The 24,387-nt window shown below is 38.7% G+C and overlaps 6 protein-coding genes across 16 annotated transcripts in view; 2 read left to right on the top strand and 4 right to left on the bottom strand.

Moving 5' to 3' along the window:
• LOC143905060 (oxidative stress-induced growth inhibitor 1) overlaps positions 1–3,038 on the top strand; it is a 31,588-nt gene extending 28,550 nt beyond the window's left edge. For all 7 annotated transcript variants that reach the window (XM_077420189.1, XM_077420191.1, XM_077420187.1 and 4 more), the window contains one exon: positions 17–3,038. In XM_077420189.1, coding sequence (XP_077276315.1) covers positions 17–258 — 242 coding nt within the window. In that variant the 3' untranslated portion in view covers positions 259–3,038. The remainder of the gene's footprint in view (positions 1–16) is intronic.
• A 150-nt stretch (positions 3,039–3,188) lies between these two features.
• On the bottom strand, positions 3,189–5,510 carry Syx16 (syntaxin 16). Its single transcript, XM_077420205.1, has 5 exons — positions 5,301–5,510; positions 5,008–5,226; positions 4,622–4,829; positions 4,269–4,525; positions 3,189–4,089 (listed from the first exon to the last, which is right to left on the bottom strand). The coding sequence occupies exons 1-5, from the start codon at positions 5,379–5,381 to the stop codon at positions 3,880–3,882; spliced, it is 975 nt and encodes a 324-aa protein (XP_077276331.1). The 5' UTR covers positions 5,382–5,510; the 3' UTR covers positions 3,189–3,879.
• Positions 5,511–6,484: 974 nt separating this feature from the next.
• On the bottom strand, positions 6,485–7,498 carry Bcn92 (LYR motif-containing protein bcn92). Its single transcript, XM_077420210.1, has 2 exons — positions 7,303–7,498; positions 6,485–7,030 (listed from the first exon to the last, which is right to left on the bottom strand). The coding sequence occupies exons 1-2, from the start codon at positions 7,383–7,385 to the stop codon at positions 6,841–6,843; spliced, it is 273 nt and encodes a 90-aa protein (XP_077276336.1). The 5' UTR covers positions 7,386–7,498; the 3' UTR covers positions 6,485–6,840.
• On the top strand, positions 7,416–10,345 carry Phers-m (Phenylalanyl-tRNA synthetase, mitochondrial). 3 transcript variants are annotated; one of them, XM_077420200.1, is made up of 5 exons: positions 7,416–7,522; positions 7,953–8,063; positions 8,141–8,865; positions 8,992–9,284; positions 9,409–10,345. In XM_077420200.1, exons 2-5 carry the CDS (start codon positions 8,059–8,061, stop codon positions 9,697–9,699), a joined length of 1,314 nt encoding a protein of 437 aa, XP_077276326.1. In that variant the 5' UTR covers positions 7,416–7,522; positions 7,953–8,058; the 3' UTR covers positions 9,700–10,345. The 3 variants fall into 3 exon arrangements, with proteins under 3 accessions (XP_077276326.1, XP_077276327.1, XP_077276325.1); XM_077420201.1 differs by lacking the exon at positions 7,416–7,522 and adding an exon at positions 7,529–7,647; XM_077420199.1 differs by lacking the exon at positions 7,416–7,522 and adding an exon at positions 7,529–7,679.
• Positions 9,809–22,049, bottom strand: LOC143905056 (putative phospholipid-transporting ATPase IIB). Of its 3 annotated transcripts, none has more exons than XM_077420172.1 (12): positions 21,328–22,049; positions 15,368–15,512; positions 15,014–15,286; positions 14,656–14,898; positions 14,392–14,580; positions 13,733–14,310; positions 13,225–13,641; positions 12,610–13,154; positions 12,259–12,499; positions 11,455–11,621; positions 11,165–11,368; positions 9,809–11,081 (listed from the first exon to the last, which is right to left on the bottom strand). In XM_077420172.1, exons 1-12 carry the CDS (start codon positions 21,498–21,500, stop codon positions 10,948–10,950), a joined length of 3,309 nt encoding a protein of 1,102 aa, XP_077276298.1. In that variant the 5' UTR covers positions 21,501–22,049; the 3' UTR covers positions 9,809–10,947. The 3 variants fall into 3 exon arrangements, with proteins under 3 accessions (XP_077276298.1, XP_077276300.1, XP_077276299.1); XM_077420174.1 differs by lacking the exon at positions 21,328–22,049 and adding an exon at positions 19,487–19,846; XM_077420173.1 differs by lacking the exon at positions 21,328–22,049 and adding an exon at positions 16,779–17,084.
• A 690-nt stretch (positions 22,050–22,739) lies between these two features.
• On the bottom strand, positions 22,740–24,340 carry LOC143905070 (dynein axonemal assembly factor 19). Its single transcript, XM_077420206.1, has 3 exons — positions 24,181–24,340; positions 23,710–23,948; positions 22,740–23,614 (listed from the first exon to the last, which is right to left on the bottom strand). Exons 1-3 carry the CDS (start codon positions 24,331–24,333, stop codon positions 23,314–23,316), a joined length of 693 nt encoding a protein of 230 aa, XP_077276332.1. The 5' UTR covers positions 24,334–24,340; the 3' UTR covers positions 22,740–23,313.
• Positions 24,341–24,387: the final 47 nt, after the last annotated feature.

The raw sequence follows: 24,387 nt of genomic DNA, 5'->3' as shown, positions 1-24,387 counted from the left end.
GAATAATTTATTTTAGGATACAAACCAGACCTATCATATTTGGAAGGTGGCGGCATAGGATTGGGTAAATTTGCAAGTAAGCCGATCAACAGTAAATCGAATCCAATTGAAATCGACGATTTTACATACGAAGTGATCAACGCGCCGGTAAAAGGACTTTACGCATTAGGACCTCTAGTCGGTAACAACTTTGTTCGCTTCGTTCTGGGTGGTGCGCTTGGAATTCTGGCGCACATTCTACATACCACAAATACCTGAGAGATCTGACAGCCACTCGCGCGACTCGATCGTAGCTTAGTAAAATTATTTTTAACGAGTAACAAAGAAAAATAAGCTTTGAAAGTTAAACGCGATTAGCTGTGCATGAGTTAATGTTATGTAATTTTTGTATTAATAACCCAGATAGCAAGTTGCCCGCAGGTCGCTGTCAATTTGCTTAAAACTGCTCTGCTTAAGTTTCCTTCAATATTAAGGAAAGCGGCTTCCGATTTTGCCTATTGGATTGCCGACTTTTATTGCCACCAAAATGGTTTCCAACAGATTGTAGCAACTTTTATGGCAATAAGTATGCTACGAGCTTTCCGTTTGTTTGCGTAAGGTAATCGTTGTCTGCATAATGCTTTTAAGTTGCTCTAAACGAAATTACTGTTGTCCGGTGATAGCAATATGATGACAACTGAAGGAAAACGCCAAACACTATTTCCTTTCTTATGCCAAGGAACGCTTGGCTATCTGGGAATTTAAAATAAATTATAAATTGTACGTTTTGCCGTTTTGAGCTATCTTTATTTCACTTCTCTTTGCCGGTTAGTATCAATTTTCACTTCTAATCCGAAAATTATGCTGACTGTGAATATTAGCAGAATTTTTCTGGTATTTTCTCTTGAAAATTATGCTACCTTTGTACATTCAGTTTTTAAATACTTACCCTATAATCTTTTGTCGGAGAACTAGACATTATTTCATTTATCTACCGTGTATTATCGCTGAAGATTATTTAAAATAGAGCCGAAACGTACGATTTATAATTTATATTAAATTATTAATTTAATATTACATAACGTTAACTCGCGTACAACTAACTTGACTCTCAAAACCCATTTTTTCTTGTTACTCATTAATTTTAATATCGAGAGTCTTTAGACTTAGATGATTAATCATGTATCAAAATTATTTTATATGTAGACATATTGTCAATGGCATCGTGTGACTTCTGCTCAATTCGTGTGAGTGCTGAATAACTACCCTCTTAGTTCTTAAACTTTACATAAAGAGATTGCTTGGTAAATCTGTTTGTACATACTATTAAAATTATTTTTATATCCCTTTCCATATTACCATTTGCGAGGAAACGATCGATTTTTTAGTGTATATAACTATTTAATTGTTCAAAATATCTCCTAGTGAAAGGTAAATGGCGAAGAGATTACAAGATTTACTCAGCGAGTAGTGACTTACAACGTGCGGAAAAAGATGATAGTTCAAATGCTACCTTAAGTCTATTTTAAATATGTTCGCGCTTGTTAACATTCCATTTAATAAGGAAATTATCTATGAGAGGTGGTATCGATGATATGACTCGCACCTAAATTTGACAATTGTCATATTATTGATAAATTTGTCATGACTATACATTATCTCTCCAGAAATACACCTTATTAGATTCCACATTTCGTAGAGTGTACATACAGTTAATACATAACTGTTGGAGTCTGTATTGTAACGAGTTTCGAAAAGAAAAACGAATAATACAACGAAACTCTTGACATAAATTCTAATATTATATACGTATTTAAGATTAATCTATGTTTGTCTTTCTACGATTAAGTTAAAAATGCTTTTTATGCACATTTATCTATACACGATTTATAATGTAGAAATGCTTTTAATAACTTTTATTTTCGTGGGATTAGAAAGGATATTTATATACCCAGACGACACGCATGACTCAAATCGGGACGTATGACGTCTTAAAGGCGTCTTAATGACATCTTTAAGATATCTTATGTTCCAATTTGGGACATTGTGTTCACTAGGTATTCTTATTAGAATGTCCGGACAGTTGTGCTTATCGAAACGCACAAGCATTTTTTACATTGCGCATTTTTATTTCCTGACAATTTGCAAATGAGAACACGCGTGAATTAGACAGTTGCAGACGCATCTTTTACGTAACATCTTTAATCCGCCGTGTAATATGCCTTTACATCTCTTATTAATAAGCTGTGATTACTTTAGTGAAATAGGCTAGTAATGTTTTGTTGTTAGTATAAGATATATGATATGTAATACTACCTTTTTAGTACAAAACGTTTCCAGAAAAACTTATTTTTTTATTACTTAATAGTTTTTATTTACACTTAATTTAGAAACAGCGTGCCTTATTGCTTATATTTTACATTATTTTATTTATGATATGCGATATACAATTACATATGTACAATTATATTAATTAAGTTTTATGTTAATTAGGTTTATTCAGTTTAAAGATGATTAAAAAAAAAAAAGAGAAATATACTTTTCATAATTTTATTACATTTCAAATGGAGATTTTATTGCTCTTTGGTAATGTATCGTGAAAATGCGAGAAATATTATCTTGTTATGTTAAACATGCGGTATGTAAACTTATATGTTAATAAGTACTTTAAAAGTAAGCCTAAAACGCGTATTCAATATAATGTTACGATACATTTGATATTAGCGGTGAGGCGAGATATTGTAGCGTATACAAGAGATGAAGCGAACATTGAAGCGTATCATTTATAACATAGAAACATGTGGTTTTTAGAAGTTTTATTAATACGAAAGTTGATATATATTGATATATTAGCTAAATGACGACAGGGATATGTATGGATACTTAATACGCAATCTGTGATAGGAAATGCAATGTTCAAGAAGCGATGAAGTAGAAAAGAGACTACGTAAATAAAACTTGAGCACCATTATATTTGGTAGACACGTATTTTTACATGCAGAACGAGGAGCGATTTATATAAGAAATATTATATTGGTATATATAATATTATATAGTTTTATTTAAACACAAAATAATGGAAGGAATCACCATCCGAAATCACATCTGTCTCTTTGATAGAACGGCAGCGGACAATCCCACTTGTCACAAGAAGCTCGTAGTGAACTTTAAAATACCAGGAAAAAATCGTATTGTTACTTCTTATGGTGTTTGGAAAAAAAAAACAATTTGTAATACCTTATATAGACCATTCTGTGTATGTGTACACAAGAAAATGAGCAGAATTTATAAGGACTTCATTAGTCATTGTTTTATTATGGAATGATGATTTAACAATTGGACGTACAGAATAATTTACAATACAGATATAAAAAGTTAAAACGCATTTTTTTTTCTATTATGCGATATTACACGGAAATAAAAATAATTTATACACGTTATATCGCTATAAAAAAATATACATTCAAGTGAAATAAATAAATTATTCTATCATAAATCTTATTTTTGCGATCACTCTTAGTATACATTAGAAGAATAAAAATACAGCGGGATTATCTAAATAAAATTGCAGGGATTACGATATATTATGTGTGGAGGATTGTTTTAAAGATTAACATCGATTAAAAAGATTAATGCCACATTCATAGTTGATTATTTCTATCATATTAATTCATAAACAGACTAAACAGACATTTGCCATATAATCTTATGAATACATAATTTTTTTCTGACAACACTTGAGAAAAGTCGCACATACTATTTTAAAAAATAGCTTTCCATCATTATATACATTTAAACAAACTCTCTATAAAGGATTGTTTTATTTTATGGAACACGATGATAAATACCAACAAGTATACCAATATTCTTACGTTAATTTTATTCTAATTATAGTTGATTCTACGTTTTAAATATGACGAACAGGAAGCTAAGTAATATAATGGCTGCCGCGAGAATCACGATGCAGTACAATTTTTTATTGGCCTTCTGATACGAGTCGGCTTTCTTTAATTGTTTGTAGCCCTCTTGTACTTGTACTTGCGTTTGCTCGAGGTTGTAATCGATCCGGTCTAAAATAGTACCCTGATCCTGTACCATTACTGCAAGATCCTGTGCGTAATAAAAATCTAGATTTTTATTCGAAACTATCGTCTTTTAGCCACTGGCAATAAATATCAAAACAGTATACTTGAATTTACCTCAAATCAAAGATTTGTAATTTGCCGCATTACATCATTATTATATTATCATAAATATTCGCGCGCGCGCGCGTAATACACAAAACTTACCTTGAAAATATGTTTTAAGTCTCCTATACTTTGAACTATACTTCCAATCTGTTCCTCCCTCTCCATCGCCAATTTCATTCTATCTTCAGGCTCCTCCAATTGTAATAAAACCGAGTCCTGCCGTTGCTCGCTTCTTTGCCAATAATCACCAGCTGCCTCGTTCAATTCCATCAACCAAGGATCGGTTGCTACATTATTTAAAAGAGATTGGTCTTCCGCGAAGAACTGGTTGTTCCTCTCTTCTCTTGATTTCACCTCTGCAGAGATTCGTATCGAATTGCAATATAAATAACGCTACAATTCGTTAAAAATATTAATAGCTGCTCATCTTTAAATCCATACAAAGGACATACGTGTCAGATAATGATTCTGCGCTGCTCTATATCGAAGACCTAACTCCTGCAAGGCAGTCGAGAGGGCCATTACCGCGCTGGCAGCTAGACGACGTTCCGTAGGTTTACTTTCGTGCCTGCCGGCCGACTTAATTGTTTGTACTTGTCTATAGCCACTGGAGAACGCACGTCCGATCTCTCGTGTCAGCTGCTCCATTTGCCTCTCTTCCTGCGCGGTGTTACAAAACACATAAAAAAATCCTGACGTTGCAATTATTATGAAATGTAAAAAATTTCGCTTGGTTGACGGTATTCTTCTTTTGCGAAGCAAGCGACACAGAAGTGGTTCTTTCAAATCCAGCTGTCTGTCAAGAACCAAATTACAACAGGATGAGGAACTGGCGAACCTGAGATGTATCGTCCAGGGTGGGCCTTGTAAGCTGCTTAGAGTGCAGCTCGACCAGGCTGTCTATCTTCACGCGCAATCTGCTCAGGATGTACTGCGTCTCCTCCAAAGCGTCCGCCCATGCGGGCGGTGCACTGCTGTCCCCGCTAACACCCCTGAGTTCGACATTGTCGGATGCGCCAGAATCTGATTCCACCAGTGCCGCGCGATCGGTAAGATTCTGAAAGAGCGTGCATCGAGGATCATATAGGGCGAAGATAAAAGCGGCGAGCGGAACAGGTTAAACGTACGCACCTGTTCGGCGTAAATGTGCCTACTCTGCAGAGCGTTGTTTCGCATTAAAACGAAGGGCTCGGTCAGGTTCCTCGTGGCCATTTTTCAGGTGTTATCTCACCTTATCTCTACGCGATATATCTCGCAATCATTCCACCGCACCGCACACCGCATCAGCTGTCATCTTGAAACAGCTGATCAGTCAGGTCAGATCAGTGATCACCCAGGCCTGCTCCCTCTGTCTCTCCTCTCTCCAGCTTTATCTATTACTTGCACCATCTGTGTTCAAGGGTCGGCAGTTGTATTATTTTGACAATTAACTTATATTCCATTCGTAGATTTGTTCCATTCGTAGATTTGTTCATAAAATTGATGAATAAAGAATAATGAACAAAGCTAAAGTTAATCTCTCATATTAAAACATTTATTAATTAACAAAATTACAATCCCTGAAGTTTCCTAACTGATTACATTTTAAATTTTGATTCTAAGGTTCTATTCTGAGGTTTAAAATTTCAGGAATTCTTAAAATTTCTGCTCTTGGAATTACAAAGCTCTCTTTGCTCACTTCTTTGTCCATTTTTAAGATTTTAATTTTTCGCAGTTCGAATTCCCCACAATTAAAATTGCAGGAATCAAAATTCTTGGAATCTCGATTCTCAAAATTTCAATTAGTGCAACCTTTCTGCCAGTTATATTCTCCTGCTATACTTTGATCTTGGAGAATTTATAAAATTTTGTAACCGATTCTCTTTCTCTTTCTCTCTCAATGAAGGTTACTAAATTATATCGATGGTCTAATAAATTGACAATTTATTTTACCGGCTGTGGTAAAATTGCCAGTATTATATTTATAAATATATTTTATACATATATCGACAATAAATATCAAAGGAATATAAATCAGGTAAAAAGTTGCACTAGTTTAGTAGTTTTATAATTATGAAAATATCAATCTGTGAAATCAAACCTCAGAAAGTTCAATTCTTAAAATTAACAAAAGTATATCAGATTGTAATCTGGCAAGGAGTAGCATTAATTGAACCTTCAAAAAGTGACAGATAATGCAATTAACTGAAATACTTTTTACTTCTTTGACGAATTTAATTTCTATTTAATTAGTTATTTGTAATATACGTTTAACGTCACAAAATTATTGTATAAAATCATTAATCTCATACAAGGGATACATAGATACACAAGAGTTACTATATTAGCAAAATTTTATTTCTTATTTAACAATTTGAAAAGCATTATACAGTACCTAATCGTATGTACATACAACATATATAAATACAAAAATACTTCAAGATATACATGGTGTCATATAAATGAAATTTTGCTGCGGGAACTACTGAATTTTATTTTGCACCGATATATGAAGAAATTATCAAACAATCACCGAGTTTTAAATGATGTCTTCGACAGATGTGTCTTTGATACGCTCGCAATAATTATTACATCCTAATATCAGCCTGTCTCGCAGTAGGGAAAAGTACGCAAAGGTAAAAACTGATGCGATATTAAATTAAAGGTAAACCGCAATTGTACTTCTATTTTACTATGTTGCTAGTTTGCTCTTGGTTTCAATCACCAAAAGCCTAGTGTTGTAGAGATTGCCTAATATGACCTGTTTCTTGATCATTGTTAGCGCCTCCTGTCCCTTCGCGTAACACTGCCTAACCTTCTCTTTATCCTCCAACGCCTTGTTCTCCTTGAACTCGTGTCGTACTTTTCGCAGTGCATACATTCTGGAAAGTACCGAACACAATTATTATTTTCTACACAGTCCATACACCTTTCGTTATCATGCGAAAGGCACAATTTGATGCTCGATGACAGGCTATAGTTATTTGTGAAATAAACAAGATTTTACACTTCTTGATATGTACAGAATTAAATCACGTTAATATAAGAGAATTCTTGAGGATGAAAACGTATACGAAGGAAAAAGAAATAGATGATTTCTTTTTTCACTCTAATACGTTCGCTAAAAAAATCGTCTCGATGATATTTACATTACCTATAATTGTACGAGCTCCACTTCTTGCTTTCCCGGATTAAATTCCGATAGAGGCTCAGAATCGCGTCTCGACCAGGATTCATTATATTTTACAAAAACTAGAGATCCACTACAACCTAAGTGGAGCCAAATTCGGCGACTCTGTCGTAGCACATGGTTATGTGGCGACTGTGGCGTACTGTACTGAAGTGATAACCCGATGGCGTCTTTGTTGTTTTTGGTTAGTGTTCTTCCATGTGCGATAAATGGACTTGTGCGAGCCGCGATTTAACGCGATACCGCGACTAGACTGACATTGTCATCATCAATATCGAATCAAATAACGTTATTGATTTATTATAAGTGGTATTCGATGCCTGTCTTATCAATATTCTGATGTAAAAATCGACACTTTCTTATATAACCTCGACATATTTTTTTTTTTTTTTGCAAAATTTTTGGTGATGTGTTAATAATTTTCAGGAGTTAATAACACTCTTTGCTTTTAGGCAGATAATAAACAGAGATACTGCACACAGTTTACTATTAAATAATTGAAAAAAAATTTCTTTCTACGTTACAATACATTTTAAAATAGTCTTATTTATATAATGTAAATTAATATATATGCAGAAGTATGCAGAAATAATGAAAATGTATTTTTTTTACAGTTTAGTGCAAGCTACACATACTTGAAGATTTATTCTGAAATCATTCTAAGATAAACCAGTATAACGCACCCTTGTGTTATAAGTAAGAGAAATTAAAGATTTAATAATGTGGTACGCAATGTCAACATATTTTATCTATCTTTAATGAAACGATTGATTCTTGTTTAAAGTATGTATTTTTTTTACAGGTGCATCACGTGTCGCTTTTGCAAGGAAACCCTAATAAACAATGTCAAAACGGCCCATAGGGCAGCCTCAGTTGCCGCCAATGTTAACAAGAGCAACGAGCTGGTGCTCTTGGGTCAGAAGTACGCGACGGACGACTGGACGAATGTCGCCCCGAATATCGTCGCCAAATTGGGGAGAAACCTGCACGTTCAGCAATACCATCCGCTCTCGCATTTACGTCGGCGCATCGTGAATTTCTTTTACGGACAGTTCCGCGGTAAAAGCGGGACCCCGTCGTTCAGCATCTATGACAATCTGTGTCCCGTGGTTAGCGTCGCGCAAAACTTCGACTCCCTTCTCGTGCCGAAGGATCATCCGAGTAGAAGGAAAGCCGACTGTTACTTCGTAAACCGGGACACGCTGCTGAGAGCGCACACCACCGCGCATCAGGCCGAGCTGATCTCGATGGGATTGAATAACTTTCTCGTCGTCGGGGACGTGTACCGACGCGACGAGATCGACAGCACGCATTACCCGATTTTTCACCAGGTCGACGCGGTCAGATTGCGCACGTCGCGAGAGATATTTCGCGACACGAACGACTCCGAAGGTCTGCAGCTGTTCGAGCACAGAGGGACGGAGAGCGCCGAGAAGCAGGCGTGTCATAGTTTGGAAGCGGTGAAAGTTATGGAGCAGGAACTGAAGAGTACCCTAACTAGTCTGGCACAAGCTATCTTTGGGAAAGGTATTGCTTTCGTTTAACACTTCCGACGAGCGCACGCATATCATTTTCAAACGAGGACCGTCGCGATGTTTCACAATGAAATGACTCGAATGACTTGAAATTAATTTGAGTATCCTGCTAACACAGATGTGCAGTGCCGATGGGTCGATCAATATTTCCCATTCACGCATCCGTCGTGGGAGCTAGAAATATTGTACAACGACAATTGGCTCGAAATACTCGGCTGTGGCATTATGCGCCAGGAAATTCTACAGAGATCCGGCGCCGTGGATCGGATCGGATGGGCATTCGGTCTCGGCTTGGAACGTTTGGCCATGCGCCTATATAACATTCCGGACATAAGATTATTCTGGAGCAACGACGCGGGCTTCCTAAATCAGTTCAAAGTAGACGATCCCAATGCACGTATCCAATACAAGGTAAAATAAACGTTCAATTTAGTTTATTATTAGAATGTTGTGTGTGCGTTTCATCATATCTCTTATATATTAATTTAGTTGTAATTGATATGAAATCTATGTAGAGACGAATATAACTTTTTAGCCCGTCAGTATATATCCACCTTGTACCAACGACATAAGTTTCTGGTTGCCGGAAGACGGAAGTTATTCTTCTAACGACTTCTACGATATAGCCCGAGAAATAGGCGGCGATTTCATCGAACAGATTTTATTGAAGGATGAATTCACGCATCCAAAGACCAAGAAAACGTCTCATTGCTACAGCGTAATCTATAGACACATGGAGCGTACATTGTTTCAGAGCGAAGTTAATAGAATTCATGATAAAATAGGAAAAGCGGCAGCCGCTAAACTCAATGTAATTATCCGGTAAAGTTTGAGAATAAAGTATTTTCCAAAAAATGGGACTTTTATATGTCAGAGTTCTGTAAGATACCTTGATAAAATGCGCGTGTGAATGTGTCGTATGAACGATACAAATATCACAGGAAAAGGAATATGTTATTTTATTTGCGAATAAATTAATTATAAACGCGTTACATAGCAAATAATAGTCGTCTAGGAACAACTATATTACTTGCGATACGTTTCACATTAGAGATAACAACGATTACATATATGTTCTACATGCTTGCAGTATTTACATGAATATAAAACATTGTGTAATCTAGTATTATTATTTATGTGCTTAGAATATAGATGATAACAAAAGATATATGCCCTTCGTGTAGAAATATTTTTAATAAGGGATATAACTAAAACAAGACATCTCGAATAGTTTCAGTGACTACAGCTTCTTATATGTATAACATCAGTGCAAAAAATGCCGGTTAGGTTTAACTCGCGAAAATTACAGTTTTATTTCTTGATACTCAAATTCTAGATCTCTTAATCGTATTAATTCTAGCCAAGTAAAATGCATTTAGTTATCGTTATACAAATTAAAATTATTTTGATCCATCCGAATACTTGAGGATTTAGATACACGAGAAATACTGTTGTGCTCGATTAGAGAATATAATATCGAATTAATATTTCAAAAATAAACGATATATAGAGCAGATATATGTGTCGCAAAAATATGTGCGTATAAACACATTGAAATGGAAGATGCGACCTTTGGCAATGTATTAAATAAATTAATGTACAAACGAAAGAAATATAAAGAAAATCAAGTATAAAAAAAGTCATGTATTTAATCTAAAGCCAAGATGCGTAGAGGATAAGCTTGCAGGAAGAATTAACATTATGCGGAGAGTTGTGAAGTTTGTTTCGCTTTATAACAAGTTTAATCCAATCCATATTTCCTCGAAGTCAGTGCGCAGATATAATACAAGAAATTTAGAAACTGCCGGTTTCTAATTTTTGCGGTTATTATTTCCTGTTACGTTAATCCTCTTTAGGATTGACGTCGTAAAAATTGATTGTTACAAAAATAGCTGGGTGTTATAAAACGGTGCATTTTTTTCTTATTTCATTAAAAATTATATTAATTGGATTGGATTAGGGATATATTGTAGAACAAAAGACAATTTTTATACAGCTCTTCATTGAATTACGTTTGATGTTTTATCCTCCCTTGTCCTCATCTCTATGCGGACAAATCAATTTCCATAAGATTTTAGGATAATTTGGTGTAACTGGGAGGTGAAAACTTCTTCCTCAAAAATTTCAGGATATACAGCGGCATACATGAAACCAACGTTATCACCAATACCTTCCATAAGAAGTCCGTTGTTTTAATAAATTCAGCATCTATGTTAAAATAACAAGAAAAATATTGTAATAACGATGTGAATTTATATTTATTTTTTGTTGTTAAGTAATCATAAACTCACCGAAGTAATCCTTCAGGACGACTAAAGATAGCAAATAGAGCGCTAGAGAGAAGATTTCTGCAAGCATCATTATGTGATGCCAGGTTCTAATTGTTAAAGCAACCATTATTAATTCTGTCAAAACTAGCGCTGAAAAACTGATGGCCACTATATGAATGAATTCGTCCTCGAACATTATAAGCGCACCATACATGATTACTCCTCCTAGAATATGTCGTCAAAGATGTATCTTCTTTACTTGTATATTGCATATACCTAGATTATCGAGATTTAACTGAAATAATACATACCTTGATATATACTTATCAAAACCCACATAAAAAATGTTTTATATGATAACGAACGGCCTTTACTAAGCTCTTTATAAAGTTCTGGATAGGTAAGCGCTATCTTTCCTGACACATCTTTGTCCAATACCAATGAAAAAACGGGAAACATTGTGTATATTGTAGCGTACCTAAAAAATTTTATATACATAATAAAGTTATAGTGGGTTCACTCCGATCAAATCCGATTGACTTTAATCGACGATTAACTCGATCAGCAGCAATACTTTTAACTTTATGTCGTTCTTAACTCATGTACCACTTCGTGAATCATAGACATATATAACATCCCAGTAAGCATATATTTCTGTCTTTTAGATCTTGCCTACAGCTCTCCAATGGGATTATACGTATATGTCCATGTCGGGAATAAAGTTGTGTTTCGATACTACAAATCGTTTTTCAAAATAATTATCAAAAATTTCCAGATAATTCACACGTGGTCTAATTATACGTAGTTCTCGTTGATTTCTTCCAAGATCATAACTCTCGTATTCATCAAATAATAAGAAATTAATAATTCCATCCATGTTAAAACTGTTTTCGAGACAAATATTTCAATTTATCATTTGATATCACAGTACAGAGTGTATCACGCATCGAAGAGATTAGAGCAACATTGCTGATCGAGTTAATCATCGAGTAAAGTTAATCGGAGTTGGTCGAAGTGACCCTAAGAAGTATGTAAAAAGTTTCGTCATAAAATTACTGAGACTTACAGCAAGTTTTAAATTTAATTTTTAACAAGTATACTCTTGCGTTACTTACCCTACCATAAGAAAACCTTGATATAAGGCAACCGAAGACAAATAAAAGACTGCGGAGAACACAGCTTGCATAGTCGATATTATCAAACCACGGTGTATAACGAACTGACTCAATGCAGCCGATCGTTTGTAACTTCTTCTACCGTGGACTAATAGTAAGTTAGCGAGATGACTAAACTGAGAAATTGAAAAATCAGCAGCTAGCGATGCTTGTCTTCCCTCGAGACCCTCAAGACCAATCCCTGTAAGAAAATATAAACTGTAATAAAAAATATCTAGATACACTTATATATATATATATATATATATATATATATATATATATATATTATTCAAAAGATTAAATACATACCAGCGTCCGCGGCTTGTATCATGGAGACGTCGTTACCGCCATCGCCGACGGCCGCCGTCCTCTTGCCGGTGTGTCTTTGTATGAGACTCACAACTTCGGCTTTCTGCGTGGGAGAGCAGCGGCAGCAAACGACGGCGGGTGAACCACAAGCGAGCTCCAGAAATTCTTGCTCGTAATACTGCAAGCACACCTCCAGAGAATCGCCGCTGATAACTAAGGCACAATCTTGCTTCTTGCGAAATGTATTCAGTTCCAAATGAGCGTCGGTGCGCGTCACGACAGATTTGAAGACGTGCAGGCCTTGAGTGCGCGACACAAGACGCGAAGATTTCGCTATACAAGTCGCGGTCTCCAATTTGTCACCGGTCAACATCCATATCTTGATCCCGGCATTCCTCAAGAGTTCCAGCGTAGGCCTCACCCTGTCTTGCAATCTGTCCTCGACACCGGTCACGCATAACAATTCCATTTCTCTCTCGAGACTTTCCACCACCGCCGCGACTCTCGATACACGGTCGCTGACGCTCATTCTCGCCGCGTTGTATCTAATAAAAACGTACAATATATAATTCAGTCATGCATCAAGTAATTTTAATACTCTTAATGATACGTTACCTCGCTTCAAAATCGAGATATTGGTCTTCGGTCAGATTTTTCTTTGCCACGACCAACGTTCTGAGACCTTCACGCGCCATGTTTTCGCACACCTCGTCCAGCCAATCATTATATTGCACGATGCCAGACATCACAACATCAGCACCTTTCAAGTAGAAAGTGATCTCAGAGCTGGACTCCTCCCTCACGATAATTCCCATTCGCTTGGTTTCCGACGTGAAAGGGAATATTTGCAGTATGGTGTAATTCAATATTTGACCGTTCAGAGTTTTCAGCTGCATCGAATTAAGATCCCGCTTGACCAGAGGCAGTCCCATTTCCTCCGTCCATTTCACCAGAGCCACTTCGTCCGGACTCGAGGCTTGATAATTACGTTTCTGTTCCGGCAGATAGTAATGTTGATCCGCCTCCGTTTGACTGGAAACGTTAGAATTTCAATTAAGGATTCATATTAAGGATTAACGACGGTACTGAGGCTTTCGCGACTGATTCAACGAGACATTATTACCTCTGAATGGAACCTGTATCTCCGGTTTCCACCGTCTGCACGCTCACCGAATCCAGATTCGAGGACTTGTTTACCTCGTCATATACCGGAGTTACGTTGTGGCACAGAGCTAAAGCATGCACGGCATCGTAGATCCGGGTATTCTCGGATCTTCGGACTTTTCCACTGTGCGCCGGCTTCACCGGTGAACGCTCCGTGTCAGTGGGATAATAAGTCTTCAGTACTGCCGTTACTTCATCGAACGTCTCCTGGCCGTAAGATATGGTGCCCAGATGTAACTTCTTGAACACCATCTTATTCTGCGTCAACGTGCCGGTCTTATCGCTCAGCAAATACGATATACGTCCGAGTTCTTCCGGAATAGTGGTCGTCCTCACGACCGTACCGGCGATATCTTTATCCCTTTGTATACACCAAGCGTAAAACGCTTTGCCCATGTCCAGATTCACTCTCAAGCTGATCGGTATGATGTAGGAAAACAGCAGGACGAAACGGAACATGTAACGATACCACGGTCCGTTGAATCCTTTCAAGCACATCATTACAAGCGCGAGTCCTATTACCGCGCAAAACAGTACCTGCCGAAGTAAAGTTAGAACGTACAAGCGTTCATACGTGCGCATATCAATCTCGACGCATAATTTCTACGCGCATAATACCTTTGTCAACTGATTGATCTCTTGATCAAGCAAACCAACTTTTGATCGGATTTCCGAGTGATTCATCAGAGATCGCGTTTCCTGACCGGTGTAAACGACGATACCAAGGGCGGAACCGGATGCCACGGCTGTGTTGGCCCATAACGTGTTGTCTACCCCTAAGCTTTCCTCACTGCTGTATCCATCATACTGGAAATAGAGGATAATTACATATAGAGAGAGCCAGATTTTAGAGCAAAACGATAAAAAAGTTAAATTTCTCACCCTTGCAAAGGTGCCAATGAAGCTGTGTATATCCTTCTGAGGTTTCTCAACGTACAAACTTGCTTTAATATCAAACAATTGAGAATTGCTTTCCAATTTTTGCGTTGCAGGCACTGCTAATCTTAATTTCCAATCCGTTTCACCATCCAACTGATCGGTCCGCACGAAACACGCGCCAGATTTCTCGGTTGTGCGTAATAATACTAAGTCGGCTGGTACTCTTTGACCCTTTTCTACTATAACCTGGTTATCAGAGAGAAGCGCAATCGCGCGCGTTAATAGCTATACCGAAACTTTGTTACGCAAAAATTCAACAAGAATAATTACTAGCGAACAGAGATACCGTAAAATTACTTACCAAGTCGCCCACGCGTAATTTCGAACTTGGTACTAATTCTGGCGTATTAAAACCTTTCACTAGTCTATAATATTTTTGTGCATTGACCTCCTTGTCCCTCTTGTATCTTCTAAAATCATCGATGGCTTCGCGGAAAATTGTCACAGTTAAAACAAAGCACAATGGCCCCCAGTACGTGTACAAGTACCCTATCCTTATGTCTGGTATAAATTGAGATATAGCCATAAGCAGAAAGTATAAATTCAAAAAGAATTTGAACTGTTGAAAGAGGACCTGTAAAACAAGGACGGGCGTTATCGATCCGTTTCAAGCGGTTTCAAAAAAGATCGTTCTCCCATCGAGAGAGGAACGTACCAAAGGCAGGAAAGTAACAACATTGTATTTTTGATTTCTTATAACATTAGTGGGAAACTTCTCGTGCATCGGCTGCCCAATATGGATAACTCTGGCTCTCAATTCCCGTTCTCTGCAGCATCTCCTCCACATCCAAGTACAGCATCTGCAATCGCAAGAAACAATCCTGACTTAACAAGAGCGACGTAAAAAACTGACAGAAAGAAAAACCGTCAACTCTTCTTCCTTTGATATTCGCCAAAAAATTGTCTAATCTCTGAATATAATTACTTTGCTTACCGCTTAAGTTTTTCTACGCGCCATGACTCTTTGTCTTTAGTAACGCACAATACTGTCTTGTGTCTCGAGTCTCGAAAGTCGTTGACACTTCGTACGCATATTAATACTTGAGACACAAGACGGCGTTTTGTGCGTTACTAAAGACAAAGATTTAAAGCATAAAATACTGTCTAAGACAATGTCTTATGCTTTAAATCTTTATTTTTAGCAACGCACGCACTTGTGTCTCAAGTGTCTCATTAAGCCTGATCTACAATGTATTCTTTGCTTCCTGTTTTCTGCTCTTAATCTCTTTGCGACTATCTTGTATTTCGCAATTTCGTCGCGTAACGCGATATGTTATTTGTTCTATGTCGCCCAAGATAAAAATTGACGAATTTCAGAAGAGACAAAATTAAGAAACATCACGTTACGCGACGGAATTGCGAAATACGAGATAGTCGCAAAGAGATTAAGAGCAGAAAACAGGAAGCAAAGAACACATTGTGTAGATTTGGCTTTTTACAAATGTTGACACTTCGCATAAGACGCTCCATTGCACGTAACAAAGTTTTTTAATTTTCATCATAAGGCCGTAAGAAAATAGATCACGCACACTCGATTATTCTTTAAGCGCGAGAAGAATAATCGATTATGCGTATGGTCTATTTTCTTACGGCCTTACGATTACAAACTAAAACATTGTTACGTGTAATGGCCCTTACTAAAGACAAAGATTTGAAGGATAAAACATCGTTGAAAATTATAAGTCTGCCATTCTGCTCAGGCCCTCAAGATCGTACAAGATCGTACTAAATACAAGGTCCGACTATACGAATACCTAAATCTTAATTCATCGACGCGCAACATTGCGTGACAAATAATCGTGACGATCAAATCTTAATCGTTAAAAAGTTTGGATATAAACAAACGCGCGCACAGTCATGTCGACCAGCGTCATCGTCGGGTCGATCCGAATTCGCGCGTGGACATCAACTGTCAAACGGTCACCGATGATCGGACAGCTGATCCAGAGACTTGCCGTCGCGGGGGAATTAAGGGGCCGGGGAGGGGAGGGGAGTTGGAATTCTCGCGTCGCAAAAGAACGGAGAGTCGCGAAATCGCGACTTCGTCGCGACGAGGGGTACGTCACCTCGACCAGGAACTGTCGTTGCGCGGTTTGGATATCAGCGGGATGTCCTCCTTGGACATCCTAATAACGTTGCTCTGCGTCTCCATTCTCAGGGCGCTTGCTTCCTCCACATTAGTAGACAGACGCTCACTCCACCCCCCAAAAAAAGAGCTGGCTCACTCGCGCACGCGAGCACCTCGCCCACCTTTTCTTCGCGTTTCACGGAAACACAGTGCTTATCCGATAAAGCGTATAGTACTTATTATCAATCTATCAGTGGATCTACAGTATTATGACATCGCGTCGCGTCGTCGTCGCGCGGCCGTGAAACGCACGATTCCCGCAAGATGCGCTGATGCGCCCGTTGAGGAAAACGAGCGCCCGATTGGGCCGCGTCCGGTCGATACAACAGCGCCGAGCCAATAGTCTTGTCCCCTCGAAGCGTCACAGGCTACTTCCCGGCACGCAATCGAAAATAGTTCGAATTATTATACTTGAGAATTTTAATTAATTCTTCTTTCACATTGTCAGAATTGTATTTATTCTATAAATTCTATTGCGTAGTTTTTAACTCAATGTTCATATTATATCGAGATTGCTGAAGAAAACTTACTTATAGTCGAAACGTATGTACAAATGCGCTTTAACTTTATTATTGTGAATAAATTCGTTTACCTTTTCTCCAAGTTCGCCTGAGATATTTTCAGATAAAAATTCTTCAGAAAATAATCGAAGAAATGTACGCTAAAAATTCAATTAAATTTTGAAATACGTAACACGTGTGTATTATCACAATTAGAACAAATTATTGTTCTAATTGATCTTTTGGGGATTGAAAGAGATATCGGTCTGTGTTAAGAAAGAAAAAAACTTGAGTTTCGATGACTCAAAATAATATGATAATTATATTGCCTCAATATTAGATCTCTATAAAAAAAAATAACTTCTGATACGTTTAGCAACGTTGAGGAACGACAATACTTATAATTCAATTTGATGCTGTACGGTGTACGCAATGAGAACAATGTACTCCAACAAACACAGAATATAAAATTGCTACGTAATACAGGAGTAACGCGTAAATGACGGATGTTATACCTAATTAATGTAATAAATAATGTTATATAACCCTCTTTTATTAATGTATAATATATGTATAAGTGTGTGTTCTATTACATTCTATTACAATATGTAAATTACGTTCTGTTATACACAGGTGCAACCTCGTATGAGTGAAAATTAAAACCAACACCTGCGCTGCACGTTATATTACGTGCTATATTTTTCATTATATTATGACTTATGACTACTATAGCAGTATGCTAACGGTGTTTGCTGGGGACATAAATGACAGCGAAAACAAACAATGTTTAATATTAAGAACAATTACCGAATTCCACGGTCGATCAGGTTACAAACGATTATTTCTCTCGGTGAACGAGAATTGTTTACGCACACGGCCACGCGTGCGTAATGCATGATTAAAGCGTTGTTATTTTATCGAGAGCCGAGCGCGAATGCCGTTTCCGTGTTTGCGGAATATCTCGCCCAAGTAATATACGGCGGAGCTTCGAACGGGGTTGAACAGGGTCGGACGCTATTTCGGGCGCGCGCAAAACCGTGATCATCAGACTCACGAATTGGGATTGAGATTGGATTGAAATTTAATCAAATCAGAATAAAGAAAACTTCAAGTTTAGTGAACTTTGCTCTAATTGGTCAAATTTCGATCCAATCTCAATCCCAATCCGTAATCTGATCACGCGGCTTAACGCACGTGGCTTATTTCGATCGACCGCATATATCGCGCGCGAGATGAGATCCGCCGATTTACCGGTGAAACACCGAGGCACACGGCACACCTTCGACCTTGCTATATAATCGTCTTACGAAGTACGCGTGTGAGCTTCGTATTCTCGAATCAACTGCATGGAGACCAGTTAATCCCCTTCGCGTTAATCCTCTTTCTCTTTTCTCAGTCGAGCGACAGAGACGCGATTAGATATGTATCGGAGACGTTAGAAATAATAAATGATGAGGTCTGCAATCGATAAGTAAACGATGAGAGAAACGAATGAGAGCGCGTCGCTCGCGTGTAGCTCGCGCGGTTTACGCATCGTGTTTATAATACGTTATTTATCACGGATTAACAGCGTGTTCTTTCCTCCTTGCTTTGCGTCTTATTTTCACGTTTTCTATACGTGCGCGCGTTTGAAAAGAACTGGAAGAAAAAAAAGAACGGCGAGAGAAGATGCATTTATCGCGAAGAGATAAAAGTAGAGGCTCAACGAGCTGCGTCCAAGTTTCTCATATTAAACCGAATGAATAATATTTACCTCGCCGGTAAATAATCAACCTAATTAACAGTGAAGACTTATTAATCGACCCAACTGGCTATCATTGTAATCGTCACGACAATACGACCATTGGTTTTTTGGTCAAATCAATCGTCAAGACGTTTCGACCATGGGTCTTTCTAAATTGACGTAATTTTTATGCTTATATATATATATATATATATATATATATATATATATATATATATATATTATATAGGATCTGAAATGTCTCGATGATGATTTGTCGAAATCAATGGTCGTATTGTCATGACGATGATAGCCAGTCAAGTCGAGTTGATTAGAATTCTCAATTGATTATCGATTCGCGACGAATTTCTACTGCAACATCCTGCGGACTATTGATTTGTTGACTTGAAATATGACTATTACCGTCTGGTCCTTTTGCTGGTTCCCCGCATTATTTTTGGTACACCACGTCTTACTCGTTGTCGTTATATTTTGTCCTCGTACGCTTTTACGATTTCTCCGTAGTTGCACCACGCACTTGACTTTCGCACTGTATATGTATATCGCGTCCGAAAAAAGTTATTTTTTCCCCTATCGATCCCGTCTTAAGACGCTCCTCGTATACGTAACGCTATACATATACGTCGTCTTATTATTTATACGGCGTTATTTTAACACCCTGCCGATAATCTAGACTGGAACTTGTTAGAGGACAGTTATTCCCGGCGAGCAAATATAGCACCGAAAACAAAGAAAGCTCTTCTCTTAACGAAGTTCGATTAACTTTTGATGTTCGTCCCGCAACGAAAGCACACGAAAAGCGTTGATACTCTGTTGATCGATCTGTGAATCGATGATGATTATATTGATTTCTCATTGGAAGCCTTCGAGTGTTAGGCAAGTCAACACGATCGCCGTTCGCGTACTAACAGTTATAATGAGACAACTTGAGTGACGCGAGTCCGTTGTAAACATTGAGCATTGGCTATACAGAGCGTTCTAAATTTCGCGAATATATTTCAGTAACTAGTCAGATCAATCTGCGCGTTTTACCTTAATCGACAAAATGCTTAATTTTAAACGTTAAAAGCTAATTAGATATAAACGAAGAAAATTTCCTCCGTTCTAAATTTCGCGAACATATTTTAATGACGGATCTTGCGGCATGTTTTATGTTGATTAACAAAATATTTGATTTTAAACGTTAAAAGTCAATTAAATATGAACAAAGAAGATTTACTCCGGTCTAAACTTCGCGAATATATTTCGGTAACGAGTCCTCTTTTGCACGTTTTACCTTAATTAACGAAATGCTCAATTTTAAACATTAATACTGTTAAATATTAAAGAATGAAATTTGAACCAATACCTTGAGTTAACTAACATTTTGTTATTTTTAACTACCATCTGTGTAAAAATTCATTATTTTGACACAAAATAACAGTATTATTTTAACTCCATTGGTCTAGTCAGCCATTGTTTAGTTAAATTAACGACATATCGAGCAGGAACAATGTAGGTCTTATTAAAAATGACTCAAATTGAGTACAATTTGACACTATACGAGAATTCAACAGTAAAAAGCTAATGTGTGCACGGAAAGAATTTATTCCGAATTAAACGTAAGTATTCCGCTCATTCGCATCCAGCATAAACCCTAACGCGCATATCTCATTAAGGGCCGGTTGTTCCAAAACCTGATGTTGGTAAACTAACTAATAGTTAAATCATATAATGTGTCTTTGTTTTTCTTTCAAATTAAAGAAGGATAGACGTATGATTTAACTATTAATTTAACTATTAATTAGTTTGCCAATAGGTTGAAACAACCGGCCCTATAAAAGTTATGTAAACAAATTGAAAAATCACCATAAATACCAGTTTTCAAAATAAATTCCAATGTAAAATGAATTTTAATAGAAACTATAAAAAATGGCTAAACACAAGAAACACGCACAATTACGTTTGATATACTCAGTGCACAAGACTTATTAAAGAGCCTTGCGAATTAAAAAAAAAAGTCTTTGAATTCTAAAGCTGTCAGAAGATAGAAATTTATATAGACAATTTTCAGGATCGTTCTCGCAATCTAGGTGATAAGAAAAGGCGATAAGGACGGAAACGGCGAGAGTCTATCGCGATCGCGAGTTGGGCGGCGAGGGGAGGGGGGGGGGGTAAAAGAAAAGAAAAGGAAAAAAAAAACAACGTGAGCGCGAGCGGCGACGCGTCGTTCCGAAACACCCGGTACAGACTTACAGACTCACCCGCAGAGGCAGCTCTTCAGGCACTTGGAGCAATCGGCGATGCGCCGTCGCCTCGACGTCAGCTGCCTGATGCTGTCCTCGGACGGCTGCAGCAGGTAATCGGTCTCGTCGTCGTCCATTTCAAAGTCCCGCTCGTCGGAGCTCAGCCGCAACGGCATCTCCTCCAGCCTCATGGCGGAGGCGTCGTGGCGGCGCGGGCGGCGCGCTCTCTCGTTCCCCGTTTTTGTTTATACTTTTCTCTCTCTCTCTCTCTCTCTCTCTCTCTCTCTCTCTCTCTCTTTCCACTTTGCGGCGTCGCGCCGCGCGACCGTCTGGGGCCCCCGTCCGTCGGCTCTCACCCTCGTGGCGACGGCGAGAGACGCGTGACGCGATGAATGACGCGACGGTGATCGACTGATGACGCGCAGCGGGCCGAGCGGGCTAATCGCCGTCGTCTCGCGCGCATATCTTATCACGCGATCCTCTCGGCAGTGTCGTTGAGCGTCCCGGACTCCGGCGTGGTCCGGCGCCCGGCGTCGCGGCGTCCACCGCGCGTCCGAGAGCGTTCTGCGTTCTGTTCCGGCAGCTGGGAGCTGACGACGCGACGGCGACGGCTCCGGCTCCGCAACGGTCCGCTCCGCAGCGGCGGCGGCAACGACGTGGGATGGCGTGACGAAACCAGTCGCTTGTTTACGTCTACGTCCGCGCACACACGCGCGCGCGCGCGCGCACGCACGGGTGACAGTGACAGAACTGACAGACGGCGCGGGCCGGGTCGCGTCGCGTGTGCGTCTGCGTCATGGCGCCCATGGCGGTCCCGCGAGACGCACGTATGGGAAACGCGGCATGTTTATGAGTGTCAGTCATTCCCGAGACGTTCGACGTGCACTTGCGCACGTAAATGATAGGAATAGGCCAGCGCGTGAACGGTCGTTGTCGCATTTGCGCGACGGTCACGGTGTTCTTCGCGGCGTACGCGGCGCCGCCATCTTGCTCGGCTGGTCACGTGGTCGCGTCGTCTGCTCTGGCTCCGAATCGACTTCGACCAGTTCGACCTTTCTTCTCCGCATTTGATTCGAACGAATCGCGTGACTTATCGAATCGAGTGATCACGGAGGATTATTTAATAATTTTAATTTATATTCTCTCTTAATTTTAGCAACATATTTTTAGACTACGTTTTAATTGGTTCCAAATTGTTTGTGATATTAATAATAAATTGACAGTCGTCTTTAATCATTTATTTTAATTGCTTTACCTCTCCCGTTTAGCTGGGCTGATAATGTTCTTTGTGAGACGAATCGCTTTTTATTTTAGCAACATTTTATAGCAACATAAATTAATTAAAATAATAAAGAAAAACAGTTTTTAATTATTTATTTTGCTTTATCTCGCCTGTTTATCTGGACTAATAATATTATTGTCTGTAAGACACGATGAGCCCACGTACATTGCCCTTTCGATAATTGCTGAAGTCCTTACCGACTTTTCTTTCGAATGGCTCTTTCTCGTCGGGTTGGCAGAAGCTTTTTCGGATGTCTCCGAAGCGCCAAATATTTAGCCGCAACATCATAAACGGCCGAATAATTTCGCGGTCTGCGAACGCCCAGCGCGCGGAGGCCTTCGATTATTGCCGCTCTTCGGTTATACCCCGCACTCGATCTTATCTGCTCGGACATTTTGAGATTGTGCACGCTTACTACAAACGTCTGACTTGCCCGAACGTCGACAACGACCTACCGCCGAAGTCAAATAAAGTAGGAAATTCAAATTTAAATTTGTCCGGATTTTGGTGGCGGACCCTGATTATTTGTAAAACGATTACATTTTATTTTTAATTTTAACAACAAATTCTTCGACTAATCTTCGGTTAATTCCAGATGAATTATTTGCAATAATAATAACAATTGAACAATAACAAGTTTAAATCATTTATTTTGTTTTATCTCTGCCGTTTATTTATACCGTTCGTATTGTTATATGCAAGACGAATATACTTGTGCTTCATCAATCAAGCTTGACCCGATATTTCACCGCTAACGATTTGACTGTATGTTTCAAGGATTCGCCTGGCGATCTTCCTTTAAGTTGCAACTGTTGGAAAAGCTGCTCGCACGTAGATTTTTCGTCTCTCGTCATGAAGCATACCGTCAGATCGAACCGATTGCACGCGCTCAGTATGCCGAGAATTTCTATAATTGACGTTACGTCGTCCACCTTCGACGAATGCTGCAGACACGTATTCGCGAAGTCGCCGAGGAACGACGCTGGGATTTCCATTCGAAAGACGTGATGCCGCAGGTCGTTCCTGTCATAAAAAAAAACGTCGCTTATACGTGATGGCGATATTCTTGCGCGTTCTGCGATTCTCTCTCTCTCTCTCTCTCTCTCTCTCTCTCTCACCTTAGATTCCATACATAAGTAAACTTTTCGGAGTGGTCCACAATTGTTCTCCAAAATTGTAAAAAGTTCTCGCACGTCTCTCGAGATGATTTTTTCGGGGAACTTCCATTCGATTTTCTTGAGGCTGCCGATGCAGTCGAGTCACGAGGCTTAGTGGGATTAATCAGCGGATTCCACTGTGCGCCGATCTTAGGTTTCATGTCGTCGCGATCCAGAGGTTTCAAGTGAGCACCATTCACCTGTCGTTATAATTAATTAATTCGAAATTTACTCTGGAGAACTTTTATATCAAAAAATTATAATTTATTATTTTTATCTTATTTATTTTTGATTTTAATTATTTAATTATATATGTATATAAATTCTTCGGTAATATTGAATATAAACTGAGAACGCAGAAGCTACGCACGTCACATATAGATCAAGATATCTCGTTTAGACGACGACAAATAACCAAGATATTGCAATCACCATCTGTCTGAAGTGCTCATACGTCGGCACTGCTTGTTCCACCGCTCGAATTTTAGCGTCGTTTTGTAATTTATACAATTCGTCGGCTGCGAGAGCCGCGTGAAGTTCCTCTTCCAAGTTTCTATAGTCTATCGGTGTTTTTAACGCGCTCATTGTACATATACGTCTTTTTTTCCTTTCAGCACGTTCGTCGCTCGAGTTCTATCT

The sequence above is a fragment of the Temnothorax americanus genome, unplaced genomic scaffold, assembly GCF_048541705.1.
Source record: "Temnothorax americanus isolate GAGA-0224 unplaced genomic scaffold, ASM4854170v1 Scaffold6, whole genome shotgun sequence".
Classification (NCBI taxonomy): domain Eukaryota; kingdom Metazoa; phylum Arthropoda; class Insecta; order Hymenoptera; family Formicidae; genus Temnothorax; species Temnothorax americanus.
Note: the sequence above shows the minus strand (reverse complement) of the source record. Positions and strands in the feature narration are given on the sequence as shown.

What these genes read in the sequence shown, in the direction of transcription:
- Syx16 (XM_077420205.1), bottom strand. Translation starts at nt 5,381, where the DNA reads ATGGCCACGAGGAACCTGACCGAGCCCTTCGTTTTAATGCGAAACAAC. An exon ending in CCCTGGACGATACATCTCAG is followed by an intron (nt 4,830 to 5,007) that starts GTTCGCCAGTTC and finishes AACACCGCGCAG; the next exon opens with GAAGAGAGGCAAATGGAGCA. An exon ending in GCAGAATCATTATCTGACAC is followed by an intron (nt 4,526 to 4,621) that starts GTATGTCCTTTG and finishes GAATCTCTGCAG; the next exon opens with AGGTGAAATCAAGAGAAGAG.
- Bcn92 (XM_077420210.1), bottom strand. Translation starts at nt 7,385, where the DNA reads ATGAATCCTGGTCGAGACGCGATTCTGAGCCTCTATCGGAATTTAATC. An exon ending in TGGAGCTCGTACAATTATAG is followed by an intron (nt 7,031 to 7,302) that starts GTAATGTAAATA and finishes GGTACTTTCCAG; the next exon opens with AATGTATGCACTGCGAAAAG.
- Phers-m (XM_077420200.1), top strand. An exon ending in ACAAGCTATCTTTGGGAAAG is followed by an intron (nt 8,866 to 8,991) that starts GTATTGCTTTCG and finishes CTGCTAACACAG; the next exon opens with ATGTGCAGTGCCGATGGGTC. An exon ending in ATGCACGTATCCAATACAAG is followed by an intron (nt 9,285 to 9,408) that starts GTAAAATAAACG and finishes ATAACTTTTTAG; the next exon opens with CCCGTCAGTATATATCCACC.
- LOC143905056 (XM_077420172.1), bottom strand. Translation starts at nt 21,500, where the DNA reads ATGAGGCTGGAGGAGATGCCGTTGCGGCTGAGCTCCGACGAGCGGGAC. An exon ending in TTGTTACTTTCCTGCCTTTG is followed by an intron (nt 15,287 to 15,367) that starts GTACGTTCCTCT and finishes CTTGTTTTACAG; the next exon opens with GTCCTCTTTCAACAGTTCAA. An exon ending in CAAGGTTTTCTTATGGTAGG is followed by an intron (nt 11,622 to 12,258) that starts GTAAGTAACGCA and finishes AAAATTTTTTAG; the next exon opens with GTACGCTACAATATACACAA.
- LOC143905070 (XM_077420206.1), bottom strand. Translation starts at nt 24,333, where the DNA reads ATGAGCGCGTTAAAAACACCGATAGACTATAGAAACTTGGAAGAGGAA. An exon ending in ATGAGCACTTCAGACAGATG is followed by an intron (nt 23,949 to 24,180) that starts GTGATTGCAATA and finishes TTATAACGACAG; the next exon opens with GTGAATGGTGCTCACTTGAA. An exon ending in ACTTATGTATGGAATCTAAG is followed by an intron (nt 23,615 to 23,709) that starts GTGAGAGAGAGA and finishes TTTTTATGACAG; the next exon opens with GAACGACCTGCGGCATCACG.